The following is a 15,279-nucleotide window of genomic DNA, read 5'->3' on the forward strand; positions in this document are numbered from 1 at the left end:
TGGATTTTTGTCATTGTTTTCAGGAAAAACAAGATACTGAGAACCAATCTCTGGGGAACTAGTTTGGTTCCATTTTGAGGAAATATTTTCAAAGATCCTTTCTGAGAAATAGTGTGAATCATTTTGAAATTCTGTAAAACTGTGAGTGAGAGGAGTCCATTTGCCTCCGCAGAAGGGTTTGGAAATCTCGAGTTGATGGATATTTAAAGATATCTTATAAAGGCAGCAAGTTTGGGACCTTTTTATAGGCATTTTGTTAGGCTGCTGTGGTTCTTTAATTAAAGCTAAGGATTGGTGCTAGCTTTAAGATCCCAGCCTGAAGCCCCAGTTCCTTTATTGGAGTACAGTGATTAATCTATAGTTTGGTCTGTGTTTCGGAAGAATAAAAACAAAACAACTAATTTTACTGAGCATCTTCAACATACAGTTGACCCTTGACCAACGTCGGTTTGAACTACACAGGTCCACTGATATGAGGATGTTTTTCTGTCAATACAGTATGGTGCTATAAATGATATCTCTTCCTCATGATTTTCTTAACATTTTCTTTTTCTCTAGATTACTTTATTGCAAGAACATGGTATATGATACATATAGCATACAAAATATGTGCTAATAGATTGTTCGTGTTATCATTAAGGCTGTTAGCATTAGTAGTTCATGTTCTCACGTAGGCTATTCGTAGTTAATTGTGGGGGGAATCACAGTTACATGTGGAGTTTTGACTACATGAGGAGTTGGGGTTTCTAATGCCTGTTTTGTTCAAGAGTCAACTGTATTTAATATGTGGTGACTCATTTAAGGCCATGAGGTGAATATCTCTGTCCTCCCATTTTATAGTTGAGGAAACTGAGGCACACAGAGGCCAAGCGACTTACCCGAGGTCACACAGCTAGTAAGTGGCAGAGCTGGGATTCCAACCTAGACAGACGATCTTCTGAGGCATTGCTCTTTACTCCCATTTTCCAATGTAATTATTACATGTAAATTACATGTAAATTCTTCATGGAAGAAATGAACTGTATTGTCTTTCCATTTCACATTCTACTTGATTTTCCGGCAATTTGTTTTCTTTACAAAAATAGGAATTTTTAAACTCCACTTAGGAGAAGAATGATAGAAGAAGCATTTCTCATTACAAACGGCCGTCTCTTAAGATTTAAGAGTTTGTATTCACCCTGTTTAGCTTTTCAGTCTCCTCATCCTAGACAGCAAGTAGTTTGCCAAGATAGGCCACAATACTTGATTTAAGGTGAAAAAAAAGCATGTATCTTTTTATAAGCAAATACAGCGATAATGGACAATACTCTCTCTCTCACGTCTGTGTGTGAAATTACGTTACCTTTTAATGAGGACGAAATGTGGACCCCCCCCCCCGGAATGTATTCAGTTCTTTTTAGCAATTTCTCTTGCTGTTTAGAGGCACATTCTTTTCGTGGTTTGTCCATATTTCAAATGTATTTTTGACATTAGGAACTAAGTGCTGTACTGACTCCATTCCATTTAGTACAGACACTGACCACCTACTACATTGCACTATGTGCTGGGCCCGTGAGCCAGTGCCCTTATCATAATAACACATATAGTCTCTAGAGATTAAGAACATCTCATTTTCAAAATCTAGAATCTGAATTTTATTTTTTTAATTTTTTAAGAATGTTTGTTAACTTTTGAGAGAGAGAGAGAGAGAAAGAGAGAGAGCATGCACGTGCAAGTGAGTGGGGGAGGGGCAGAGAGACAGAGGGAGACAGAGGATCCAAAGGGGGCTCCACACTGACAGCGGAGAGCCGGACACGGTGCTTGAACTCACCCACCGTGAGATCATGACCTCAGCCAAAGTCGGATGATTAACCAACTGAGCCGCCCAGGTGCCCCTAGAATCAAAATTTTAGAGCTTCAGGCCATTTCCAGATGGCCTATAGTCTGATCCCTTCATTAAATAGATGATGAAATGGAGAGCCCCAAAGTGGAGAAAGACTTTCCCCCAAAGTCAAAAACTCTAATGGCAGTGGCTTTCTGGATCTTCTGCTTCCTGCCCACTCTTCTTTCCATTTCATTGCCTTGAAGCTTCTGATTCTGCACACGCCCCTCCTTCCAAGTGGTTATTTATTATCTCCTCATGATTCTCTTAGATGTCTGTGGTCTCATTTTGATGCTAATATGATCTTCCAATTCTTTAACCTTATTTTTTTTTTTCATGGCTTGCTTCTTCCCTTTGCCTGACCACACACCTGATAGATTTGTCTCTCCTGAGTTTCATAGACAACTCGGGAGTGCCACGTGCTTTTGAAGACCTGGGAAAGGAAAGCAGTCTACAGCGACCCTCCTGAGACCTTCCCCCCAAAAAGTACTGGCCCTTAGCTCCTTAAAGATAGTTGGGCTTGTCCAAGGGCAAAGGCTGGAGACCCAGACCTTGCTTTTCAGACACCCCTAGACTGGAAAACATCCTTTGGGGGTAAAAATGAGGACATGAAATCGCTTGCTGTGGTACCTTTCATTCTGTTAAGGACACTGAAAACACAGTCTGTCATCCTTGACGTTTTAATTGAAAGAAAAGCTTACATAGATTTCAGCCGTAAGCAGTATGTTTATACAAGTGTATAAAGAGGAATAATCTGTCAAGTTGGAAAACTCTTAATGCTACGGGACTCAGTTTAGTAATTGAACAATCCAACATGAGCTCACACATCTTACCTTGTTCCATGCCTCAATAATTTTTAGTAGAAATACTTTACCTAGAGGCATATGGTTATTAAAAAGGAGGCTCGGCTTGCTCAAAGTCTGGAATTATTAGCTCATGGCAACAAGCCCGCACTGGAGAAAGACTGTTGGGTCTTTGTTTTCACAACTTTACTGCGATTTGCCATCTTATTTTCAGAGTCTAACTGATGTGTTGTTTGGGAAGTTTCTTTTTTTTATTTTTAAAGGAAGAAAACATAATTTCGCATGGATGAGTGACTTCTCGTGTTAGCAGTACTGCAGAATGTTACTACTTCGTTGCAAAGTCCAGGGAGCAGTGTGAATATCAAAGGAAATAGACCGTGAATTTATTTTAGTGTAAAAAATCAATAATAACTTAGTTATGGGAGCCATCAAGGTGTGATGGGGGAAGCCCTGTGTTGCAAGTTGAATAGAAGTCCTGCTTCTTTTCAGGACCCGTGTGACCTTGGGCACATTTAAATGTTTCTGAATTTAGCTTACTCTGAGTAAAATAGGGGTAATCTGACCTACCTACCACATGGCATTGTTTCAAGTCGCACGAAGGTGAAAATATTTTGAAAAATATGACACTATATAAGTGCAACATAAAAAGTTTCATGCAAGTGCAATGTGTTAGTAATTATTTCTGTATACACAAGGGGAATTAGATAATTTATGTAATTATTCCGATACCACTCTTGCTTCAGTGATCAGAATATTCTGGACAAATGATTATTTATTGGGCCAAGCTACATAATTACTTCAGTCTAGTCCTTTGTATGCCCAGTGATGGGTAGAATAGATTTTTTTTTTCTTTCAGTGTTTGTAGTTTTAAAAGCCCAAGCAAGAAGCCTAGAAAATGACGCAGTTTTGTACATGGGTTGGGAAAATTGTTTGTAGAATCTGTGTAAAATAATAATTGAGAATTCTTCAGAGCCCAAACATACAGCGTTCTCAAATAGCCATTTCTATTTCAAGTATATATTGCTAACTGGTTTGACTGCTGTCATTAGGCAATTATTATTATAATTCCAAGGGAGTTCAGTACCCTGAAAGGCTTTCTTAATTAACGAGGGAATGCTTGTTATTTAAAAATCTAGTACATCTATGCATGGTGTGGAAGTAACTGATCTAATAAGAACATTGATTAAATGAAACATACCATTCCCCAGCTACTGTATCCAACTGTGAGTTTTCCATAGTTTTGTGAAGCATGAAAACTCATTTTAAATTTAATTACTTTTGCATCTCCATCCACATCAGCGCTGTTTAATTGATTTCTTTTTTCATAATAGCTCATCAATAAACACTGATCACCGAGATCATCATTAATATGCCATGTTGGAAACAAAATGTCAATGACGATACTATGCCGCTCTTCCTTTCTGAGGATGATATGGCGTATCAACATAATAAAATGTTCTCAGTTATCTCTTTTTGCTTGTCCCTGTCTATACCCAAAGCATTCCTCCTGGTGACTAGGGAAACAGACATATGGTAGAAGGCTTAGATGTACCTATATGTATGTGTACATGTATGTGTGTACATCTCTCTGTCTGCCTGGATATCTATCGGCGAATGGATGGATAGATGATTACCTATCTGTAGAGATGCTCTCAGTGAGTCTTTCTCATTATAAACCAGGGCCGTTCAGATTACTAACTTTGCACCTAGAGGAACTGACCATTACTGTACAGCTATTTTCTTTCCAGAAAAGGTCACAAACAAAACATTAAGACTGGAGAATATAAGGCAAACCTTGCCTGTTGATAGAGCCACATTTATACTTATGTGATTCGAGCTGTCCACCTCTGAGTGAGATAAGCTTTAGGACCCAGTGAAATTACAGCCTACTATAGAATTTTGGAGCAATGGACATCAGCAGTTTCCTAGAACTCTGAAATGTGAAGGACCTTCAAAGACCCTACTAATCCTCTTGTTAATCTATACTCCAGAAATCCCTAGGGCACATGTCAAAAAAATACCCATAATACTCATTTGCTTTTCTGAAAACACTCATTTTACTGTTACAGGCTACTTACATTGACCTATCCGTGTAACCACTCGTGTACACGTTCCATTAATAAAGCTGGGTGCCATTTGTGTACCTTGACATGGAGTCTGTGTAAAGGTTTTATATTCTTTTATATTTTCATGTATATAACTTCTTTTTGTAATTTTTTTTAATGTTTACTTTTGGGAGAGACAGAGTGTGAGCAAGGGAGGGGCAGAGAGAAAGAGAGAGAGAGGGAGAGAGAGAGAGAGAGAGAGAGAGAGAGAGAGAGAGAGAGAGAGAATCCGAAGCAGACTCCAGGCTATGAGCTGTCAGCACAGAGCCCGATGGACGCAGGGCTTCAACTCATGAACCATGAGATTATGACCTGAACTGAAGTCGGACGCCTAACCGACTGAGCCACCCAGGCGCCCCTCATGTATATAACTTCTTAAACATATAAATATTGACTAATTTATGACTAATCCTTCCAAGATGCATGTGCCTGTGATAGCTAGCTATATACCCAAGGGAGCTATTAGGCAAAAGGAGTAGAAAACCTAATCTTCTTTGGAATTTCAACAGCAATGCAAAAGAAGAACATGTTGGCATTGTTTCCCCTGTCTCAATCTCCCACTTCGCCCTAAGTCAGCCACGGGAGGCGAGGCACATGAGCTCCAAAGAGGCTTCTCACAGTACTCTGGACGGGACTGTCCTCCCCTGAAGCATAGAGAGGCACCCAGCCACACCAAACACCTCCATCTGCAGTCATTACCCAGCACTTAGCAGGAGGGAATCTTTTTTCTTTTTAAGAAAATGCATTAATTCTGGAAGCAGAAGCTTCTTTCGTGGCATTCAGGGTAAGGTGTCTTAACATGGGGGCCTCAGAGGTCCTGGGGGGGGGGTGTTTGTTTATTTATTTGTTTTGTTTTATTCATTAAATCTTTAATTTAACTGTTTGACATTTATAGAGCTCCCTGGGGCAAAAGTATCAGGAGATTGAGAATTTAGCTGAGGAGGTCACTTATTTGCCATTTTTCATAAACACAAATAATTTCCTTTTTCCCTCAGCCACACATTCCCTGGCTCATTAAATCAATTTGAGTTCCTGAAAAAATTTTGTTCTCAGGCAAATTGAAGCAAAAGCTCAAACCGTGTACTCCCCCGAGGAATGCTTACCCGAGTTCTGCAGGTCAGGCCAAAATCAGTTTCTGTCAAACATCCTAACACCTCCAGTTATTATAAAATGAGGGATTGGTAATTGGGGGCTGGGCTCAGGACTTGCCCGAAAAAGGCCAGCTATAGTGGCATGAACCTCAGTCTTGTTCCTTTGGTTCCTTGGTCCTGGCTTTGTTTTTTGTTTTTTGTTTTTTTGTTTTTTCCACCCACGCTGGAGAATTACGAAAAAGTCAAAACAGATTTCTATTGGGAGTTCATGACTAAAGTTGGCTATTCAAATCCAGACGGTGCAAGTATGTTCCGTACAAAGCCGGGAGGGCTTCCAGGCAGAGGCTTAAGAGAGTGTGGATAAAACAAACGCACACAGATCTCAGGGTCTAAGATCCTCCCAAAGGGCAGAGAATTCTGAGCAAAACACAGGATTTCGCCCCCAAGTCCCTTCCCTAAGAAGCAGGGGTTGTAGGAGATTTACCGACTTGTTGACTATTGAACATGAGTTAGATAACAGAGGTCAGGAAATGAAGTGGAATTTGATGTATTAACTAGGAAGCAGCAGAGGAAGCCAGGCTTGTGTTTTATTTGTTATTATTTCCCTAATATCCTCAATTATGTGGTTCCCACCAGAGGATCTGATCTGTTGCTCGTGTAATGGTGTTGTCCCGCTGGTTCTGGACACAGGCAGTGAATCCCCTGCCCCAAGGCATCAGGAATAATGTCTGCTTTTTGTCTGTGTTACCAGGCCTGTCCCAGGCTCTCTATCTTCTCTGCTACATCTCCACAACAGACAGAGACAGCCCATGCCAGCCTCCATGCCTGGGACCCTGCCCAACCCAACAATGCCGGGATCTTCTGCTGTCTCGATGCCAGTAAGTGCTTCTTGCTTCCACCGAATCCTGCTCTTTTGAAGGCACTAAAGAAAAGCTGAGCTCTAAGCTGGGAAGAGAGTGGCTGCTTCTGGATGAAGAGTCGAGCCGTGTGCTACTTTGGGTAGAGTGCCCAGTTGTCTGTCACTAGGTGTCTTGCTGGCTTTCCTGTCCTTCAGTGCTCTCCTAGTGAGGCCTGGCCCCATCTTCCTGCGGGCGAGCGAGCTTGCCACACCCAGGGAATGGAATTTGTTCAAGGGCACAGTGTTTTATGACTCGCCCAAAGTCTGTATAGCGTGGGCTATATACAGAGTGTCTCTAACTCACCAGGGAGTGGTCTAGCCAGGACTCAGAGTAACAATTATCATGATAAAAGTAATGATGATGGTACATAATGCCTGCTAATATGTAGTCCTGGGTATCATGTTCTCCTAAGCATGCTCACAGCATTTATGGGGTGTGTTAGTCCCCCCCGTAACCATTTCATCAACACATGGAACAATCCTGTCAGGTACGTACTATTTCTATTCCCCTTTGTTCGAATGAGAAGAGTAAGGCAGGTAGCTTACTTGGCTGAGAGGCAGCATCACTGAGTTTTAAACCCACCCCGTCACCTCCTGCATGGTATGTACATTCTCTGCTTTCACCGTCACAGCAAACCCGCGAGGGACGCCTTGTTATTACCTCCATTTTACAGACGGGAAAACTGAGGCACTGGCCGAAGGTCACAGTTAGTAAGTGATGGAGCGTCTGGATTTAAATCCAGGCGGTATGACTCTAGAGTCTACACTTAATCATTATATTATACCCCCCACCTCTGAAAACAACGCATTCGCCTAGAAGGGACATACAGACTATTCCAGAGCAAACCTTGCTCTCCTTCCACGGGATCCCCTCCCTGTCTTTCTTCATCCTCCCTGGCTTTGTAATTCGGGGAGCATGGTTGGTGTCGTTATTCCTGGGGCCACAGGAGTTTTTCAGAGCCCTAGAGGTGATATGACAACTCAACGAAAACCCTTCCGCACCAGTATCAACAATGCCTGGCAGAGCATTTGGGCGTTTTTAAGAAATTGTCTACATTTGTCACTTCACGTTGCTGGCATCGCAATCCTGTGGGAATGGGGTCGCGGTAGTTATTGACGTGCTCATCCTACAGGCGAAAAGCTAAAGGGTAAGAAGTTGAAGGCAGCCGCCTAATGTCACACAGCTGTGACAAACCCCATCGCAACTTGCGCCGAGCAGCTCAGATTCTCGAAGGTTGAGCAGTTGGCTGGTTTATCTAGGTGGAGGTGGGGGGGGGGGGCAGGAGTGTGGAGGCCCAAATTCAGAGAAATGGACCTGCCTACTACAAGTATTGGATGGTCCTGGCTAGAAAGAGTCTTTGCAAAACCGGGCCAGAAGGAACAGATGAGTTGACACACTTTACCTGCGTTGCTCACCGTAAGCATCTTTAGGGGAGGGACAACAGTGCCACCAAGGCCATTATCCCAGGTTTTATTCAACCCAGCCAGCTGCGCCAAGACCCCCACCATAAGCTGTCTTCGTGTAGACTGCAAATCCCTCTTGTCCAACGTTAGTTTCCTTTCATAAATTCCATCCATTAACTAGACAAATGCCACTGCGGTGACCTTTTTGTCCCACTTGAGTAAACCGTACCATTTCCAGGGACAAAGGTGGGACACGGGCTCAGGGAGAGCAGAGAACAGGCGTCTCGCACTGGTTCCCCCGTGTCACGTCATTGTACACCGTGACCTCCTGTTGGTGCTTCAGAATAGAAGTAAAAGATCAGGTGCGTGATCAAGAGCCAGTGTAGACAGCAAGTCAGGGATGCTATCCCCACACGAGTTCCCAAGCCCTTGTCCCTGACGCGGACAGCTGCCATGACAATAGTATCAGTCTAGAGCACTGATTCTCGACTGGGGGCGATTGTCTCCCGCAGGGGATATTTGGAAATGTCTGGAGATCCTGCTGCTCCATCACAGCTGGGGAAAGGGTGCTACTGGGGTCAGTAGGGAGAGGCCAGGGATGATGTTAAACATTCTACCAGGCACAGGACAGCCCCCACAAAAAAATTATTTATTTGGGCCCAATAGGTCAACAGCGCTGAGGCTGAGAAACCTTGGTTTTAGAGTGACACTAATGTAACTAATAAAAACGATCATAAAATCGCTAAGAAAAGATACTTTACGAGTCCCTGGTTCTAGAAATCTAGGCCTACTCTTCCTTGTTATCAAGTCTCCTGCTCCTGTCCTAAGATTTTGGCATTTTTTAAAAAAATGCTTATTTATTTTTCAAGGAGAGAGAGACAGAGCATGAGCAGGGGAAGAGCAGCGAGAGAGGGAGACACAGAATCCGAAGCAGGCTCCAGGCTCCAAGCTGTCAGCACAGAGCCCAACACGGGGCTTGAACTCACGAACCGTGACATCATGACCTGAGCTGAAGTCAGACGCTTAACTGACTGAGCTGCCCAGGCACCCCAAGATTTTGGCACTTGAAAGCATAGTCTTCCCCTAGAGTTCCTGCCCTGGGAAGCCACGATTCCCTTGGTGTAAAAGATCAGCCTGTCTGTCGGTGAAGGTTAAGATTCTGAACTCACGTGTAGTGCACACTGCCAGACCCCACATCTCACAAGGTCCTCGGTCAGAAGGAAAATGATGCCTCTGTTCAGGGATTGATTCACTCGTTCCCCAGACTTTTGCTGACACCTGCTGTGGGTCAAGGGCTGTGCTAGATCCTGGGGATGTGGTGAACAACAAGGCAGGATTTCATTGTATTGTGAATTCCTACCTTGAACATCAAATGTTGACATAATTTGGGAAGAGGAACCCTCCTGTGTCATTACAAAAGCCCAGTGACCTGTGGACATTTGAGCTCCCGTTTTCTGATTTGTTTCAGGGGGAAAGGAGAAGCCTACCCCCCCCCCAAAAAAAGGTAAAAACCTTTATCTGGATGTTTTACCTGCAATTGTAAATGTTGCTTAGTATTCAGCAAACCACTCCCATCTTCTGACTTCTTGATTCTAGTCGCCTCACCCGAGCACACTTGTGGGGCAGAGCCTTATTAGTATAAGCACCAAATAGTTGTCTTGAAGAGGCTCTTGCTGAGCCCTTATAATCACTAAGGTGGAAAAATGCAGTTTTTGTGTTTTTTTTTTAGGTAGAGAAATCAGCCTGTTTTCAACATGCTGTTGAATTTGTGAGTCATGGAGTAGAAATAGTCACAGACTGTAACTTTTCCACAAAGAGGGAAACCCGAGGCTACAAGTAAGCTGCTCTCACGTCCTCGTAGTGCCTGATGGATAGTAGCTTGGAAGCTTTCGGATAATCATTTGTACTTCTCCATGACCTTCCTTCTGGGAAACTGAAAGCAAAAGCTCATTTGGACTTGATGTCCCTCCAGGTGAAGGTCCCCCATTGGAATTGCCAAATGCCTTTCCAAGTCTTCTATCCTCCAGCCTCTGGAAGGGGCTGTTATAAGTAATAAGCATTTTGTGGAGCAATCTTCATGAGTTACCGGTCAGAGTACATGGATGTACTTAATAGCACTGAACTGCACGCTTAAACATAGTTAAAATGGTAAATTTTATGATACACGTATTTTACCAGAATTACAAAAACAATCATAAAAAAATAAAATACCCAGGCTACCTGGAGACTCAGGGCGTATGTGAGAGTGAACATGTTATTTTACTGAATTGCTAAGGCCTCAGAAGTTTTTGCTGGCATGCTCTAGAATGTATAGAAAATTCTTCACCAGATAGCTCCTTTTGAAGCAGTTTCACACCACCGTCCACTGCCAGATAACTGGTATGTTCTTTCAGGCTCAGGTACAGCTAATGGTGCTTTGCTGGGACAGGGACTGTCTGCCCGTCACTCATGTCATTTAGTGAACACCTCCATTACTCCACACACTGTTGTAACCACAGTCCCGCGCCTGGGCAGACCCAGCAGGGATTGAAGGGATGGAACTCAAGGACGGCAGAGACCCTAAGGGGGCATTTACCTCAACTTTGACTCTCCACTCTTGTCTGTGAGGTTTCTGTCCTCCACTCTTGGAAGAGTTCCAGTGATAAAGAACTCTGTATTTTCCAAGACTACCCCAGCTGACTTTGAGCAGAAACCAGATTCTCTGAAATTCTTTTTTTAATTTTTTATTTATTTGTTTTATGTGTGTGTGTGTGTGTGTGTGTGAGAGAGAGAGAGAGAGAGAGAGAGAGAGAGAGAGAGTGAGTAGGGGAGAGGAGCAGAAGGAGAGAGAGGATCTTAAGTAAGCCCGACACTCAGCACGGAGCCTGACGCGAGACTCAATCCCACAACCCTGGGATCATGACCTGAGCTGAAATCAAGAGTTGGACCCTCGGGGCGCCTGGGCGGCTCAGTCGGTTAAGCGGCCGACTTCGGCTCAGGTCATGATCTCGCAGTCCGTGAGTTCGAGCCCGGCATCGGGCTCTGTGCTGACAGCTCAGAGCCTGGACCCTGTTTCAGATTCTGTGTCTCCCTCTCTCTGACCCTCCCCCGTTCATGCTCTGTCTCTCTCTGTCTCAAAAATAAATAAATGTTAAAAAAAAAAAAAGAGTTGGACCCTCAACTGACTGAGCCATCCAGGTGCCCCTGGGTTTCCTGAAATTTCTGACCGTTGTTTTCTATCCATCCTTTGACAAGTGGAAGAACTTTTGCATTGAAGAATTTGCTTTTTCCTCTTGAGGAAACTCTAATTATTCTCTGTGTGATTTGAGTATTAAGTGTACTTGCTTTACTCGAGTTCTTTGAAAAGTGCTAAATTTCTACTAGACCGAAAAAAAAAAATCAATCAGACACACCCTTTCCCAACTGAAAGAGAGATCTGGTTGTATTTACTCTTTACCAGGGACACCCTGGAGACAAAAATGCCACAACTCATGCAGGTACTTGAATGACGTTAATTGTAGACCCGATGGCAGGCCGGGGGGACAAGGTTGGAGGGGTCAATCACGTGTCATAGAGTGCCCTCAGCTGCTTTCTTCACCCACCCCAGGTCCTAGCCCTGCCGTAAGGCCAGAAGCTGCTGCTATGTAGGGCTGTGAATAGATTTACAGGGAAGGGAAGTTGTGCCCGGACAGCAGCTCAAATACCTGTTAGTCATCTTAATTGTGCTTATGAGTTACGGGGCCAGGAAGATCCACTGTATTTGGGAGCATTATTTTTTAAATTAATTTAGTGTTTTTCTTATTGCTAAAATGATGCATGTTTTTGCATAAAACTGAAGGAGGCGGGGGAGGGGAAGCCATGGATAACCTGAGATAACCATTTGGTGGGTATCTTTCCAGTGCTTTTCTGTGCATACATTATTCTTCCCAGTTATAAAAAGAAGCGTGACTAGCGGCAGTTGGAGGGTTTGCAAAAGTGGAAATAGTCCATACTTTTATTTGTAAACGTACCATGACGACATGGTTCTGGTTGGCATGGGGCATCTCCGATAGAAGGCCTGGCTTTGGATTAGTTCTTTGATGTCCTTGAGTTTGAGGCTCAGAAGTGCGTTGCTTACCTTCCCCAAAGCACAGTCTCTCTCCGGAGTTATTCACAGAGCTTCTAAATGACCCACTTGAAAGAGAAATGCAGCTTTGTCTGTGACCTAGACTGCTTTTCTCAGACTCTGATTCTGTTGCTTTCCTTTCTCTTAGATGGAGAGACAAATGTCAGTGAACTCCAACCTCCTGGGAATGCAAGGTCCAAATCTCAGCAACCCCTGTGCTTCTCCCCAAGTCCAGCCAATGCATTCAGAAGCCAAAATGGTAAATAACAATTATCATCATCCTTCTGTTGTTTCGCGGCTTTGTCTTTTGACTTCTACTCTGACTTCCACATTTCAGTTAAGTTAGGTAGATGGCTCCGTCGTTGTTTTTGGTGAAAAGGTCTTTTCTGTGGAAAAGCAGGACAGAGCTTGGCTCGCTCTTTGAGGATATTTATTATTGAAGCTTGGCATCAGGTGACCACGGAACAAGCATTGAATCGGCTCATGGCCTTAGTGAAAAGGACATTTAGAAGTTTGGGGAGAACCATAGGAGTTGAGGTGGGATATACCCAAGTATATGCATGTTTTCTCATAATGTGAAATTAACGAAAACAATCCAGAGTTTCTCTTCTTCAAGGTGGTCACAGTTTCAGTGCCACTCTTCCTGTCCCCACATCCGTGAAAACAGACATGTGATTTTTCAGCACACACTGGTACGGAAATATTTTTCATTTTTTATTATAGTTGTCAGATGTGACGTTAACTCAGAGGACCACAGCCTTGTTTTCCTGCAGGGTAACTGCACCTCTTACTGAAATACATGATTTCGGGTGACAACCTCCAGTGGCTTTTAACATATGAGATTTATGTGCAGTAAGGTCAGTCTTTCCAATCACAGGGAAAGATTTATGCATGGTATTCTATTAAATATTAATAAAAGCAATGCATGTCTGTCTTTGCACCATAAAGTAAATTTGCTGGTTGTACAGATACTTGAAGTAGGTCATTCAGTTTTCATGTAGTTAAACTCTGACTCCACAATTAGGAGGCTATCAGATGGCAACAAAATACACTGTAGCAAAGTTTTTAGTGTCTGATATTGGATAAGAATAGCTTTGCTACAAGTTAGAGATTTATTTGGTTTCCTGACTGATAGTGTCGGAGACCGTGTCTGATGGCTGGTATGAAGATGTTATTGACAGTTCTGAAAATTAGCCATCAAAACCTACTGGCTTCATTTTCAATGGCAGCAAGGTTTTTTTTTGTTGTTTTTTTTTTTTTAATGCCTGCTTTGGTCACTTTTCTCTTGGAAACTTTACTCATTTGTCTTTCAGCTTCTTGATTCAAGGAAGCGCCTGAATCCCCAGCATTGGCTACCTTGGGCAAATAAAATCTGTGGTTAAGAGAGTTCTCTTTGCCGTGCCACAGCCCCAGTGACATGCCAAATGGCACCGGCATCTTCAGCAAAGCTCGTTAAATCTTTTTGGAATCGGCAAATATTTTTTCAGCTCCAGCCCTGCAGTGCCAAACCAAATACTTGCTGGCAGAGTAAAGTTCAAACTGGCATCTGTTTTGGAGACCGGAGTAATGCCATTTACTTTTTTTTTTTTTTTTTAAGGAAAATAAAAAATGAACTGTGAAGGTACTTAAGAAAAGAACAAAATTCACTTATTCATATGTATGAATAAGTGTTCTAGGTCTGAGCATCCGATGCTATTCCCCCAGCTGGATTACTTCTGAATCATCTTGTTTGGTTCAGGGTCTGTAACCCTTTTGAGGGACCTCCCAGACAAACTTTAGGTGGATTCTTACACACAGTTCCAAACCAAATTTCCCTGCCAATTGATTTTCACTGGATTATATGCCACCACTTGACTCAGAAATGTCCTACCCTTCTCTTCTTACTGGCAAAGAAGGAGAATGCTTCCAGAGGGAGTATGGGTTGATAATCGTATATACGTACGAAATAAGAACATATGATATGGCCAATTATCGTGAATAATATCAGCCAGGGACAAAAGGAAATTGGTCTGTACCTATAAAAGAGTGTTAGCCCACAAATGTTTGTCGAGTTAAATTTACTGAGCAAGCACACAACTCTGCTGATTCATGCTCTAAGTGGATGAATATTTCCAGATCCATGATGTCTGGGCTAATGAATTCCATCATGGAGTTAGGGCTTAGGGAGCACAGTTTTTTTTTTCTCTCTGTCCTAACCTCCCAGCCCTAACGCCATTATCACCGATCCATTATTCCAAAGGGGGAAATGGTAGCCACTTACATTTGGGGGAATAGCATTTACTTAGTAGCCTGGAAAAGTGTTTAGTAATTGGCTTTTAATGCATTACTCAGCATCTCTATTCTTATTCTGCCTTCTTTATTCACTGGAGAAGCCAGTTATTGCCGTCTACTAACCATACAGTATTTTCTAGCAGCTTTGGGCTGCTCAGATGAAAAGCTTTTACGAAAGACAAAGTAATGGAGAAAAAAAAAAAAACTTCCACGATTTTAATGTCAGCCAGAGCCTCCCCAGGTTTCTCTGAACTATGGGCTTTGTTGTTCTATGCCTAATTTTCTTCCTGTGTAAGACGGGAATGGATTCCAGATTTCAACTCAGACTCCTGTTTCACTGTTTTCAAGGACTTTTCCAAAGGTCACACATGGGCTATTGTGATGAATGCACTCTGCGGGGTGTGTTCTCGGAGCACATGAGAAACCAGAGAGCTGCGAGGGAGCCGTCGTCCACACCACAACACTGCATGCCTTATTCTCCGGGGGACAGCAGTGTCACAGTGTCTATTTCACATTCTCTATTGGCCACTGACAAAAACCATCATCCTGCATCTCTGGTGACGCTTGGAGGTCCTGGAGGTGGACAAAAGATTAAGACAGGATTGCTTTAACTATACGGCTTTGTTGGAAGCTGTCTGACTAGTGATTGCTCAGTAAACTGGCCATTTTTATTGTGGAAGAGAGCAATATCGGTGTCCCCAACAAGCTGTAGAGTGTGTTAATCTGGGACATCCAAATCAAGAAGTACAGTGCCCTTCTTTT

The 15,279-nt window shown here is 43.0% G+C and overlaps 1 protein-coding gene across 3 annotated transcripts in view; it reads left to right on the forward strand.

Annotated features, from left to right (window-relative positions):
* The window catches only part of CREB5 (cAMP responsive element binding protein 5), a 321,468-nt gene that overhangs the window by 217,375 nt on the left and 88,814 nt on the right, over positions 1-15,279 (forward strand). For all 3 annotated transcript variants that reach the window (XM_049642932.1, XM_049642933.1, XM_049642934.1), the window contains 2 exons: positions 6,612-6,738; positions 12,395-12,505. In XM_049642932.1, the coding sequence (XP_049498889.1) occupies positions 6,612-6,738; positions 12,395-12,505 (238 nt within the window). The remainder of the gene's footprint in view (positions 1-6,611; positions 6,739-12,394; positions 12,506-15,279) is intronic.

This window comes from Panthera uncia, chromosome A2, assembly GCF_023721935.1.
Source record: "Panthera uncia isolate 11264 chromosome A2, Puncia_PCG_1.0, whole genome shotgun sequence".
NCBI lineage: Eukaryota > Metazoa > Chordata > Mammalia > Carnivora > Felidae > Panthera > Panthera uncia.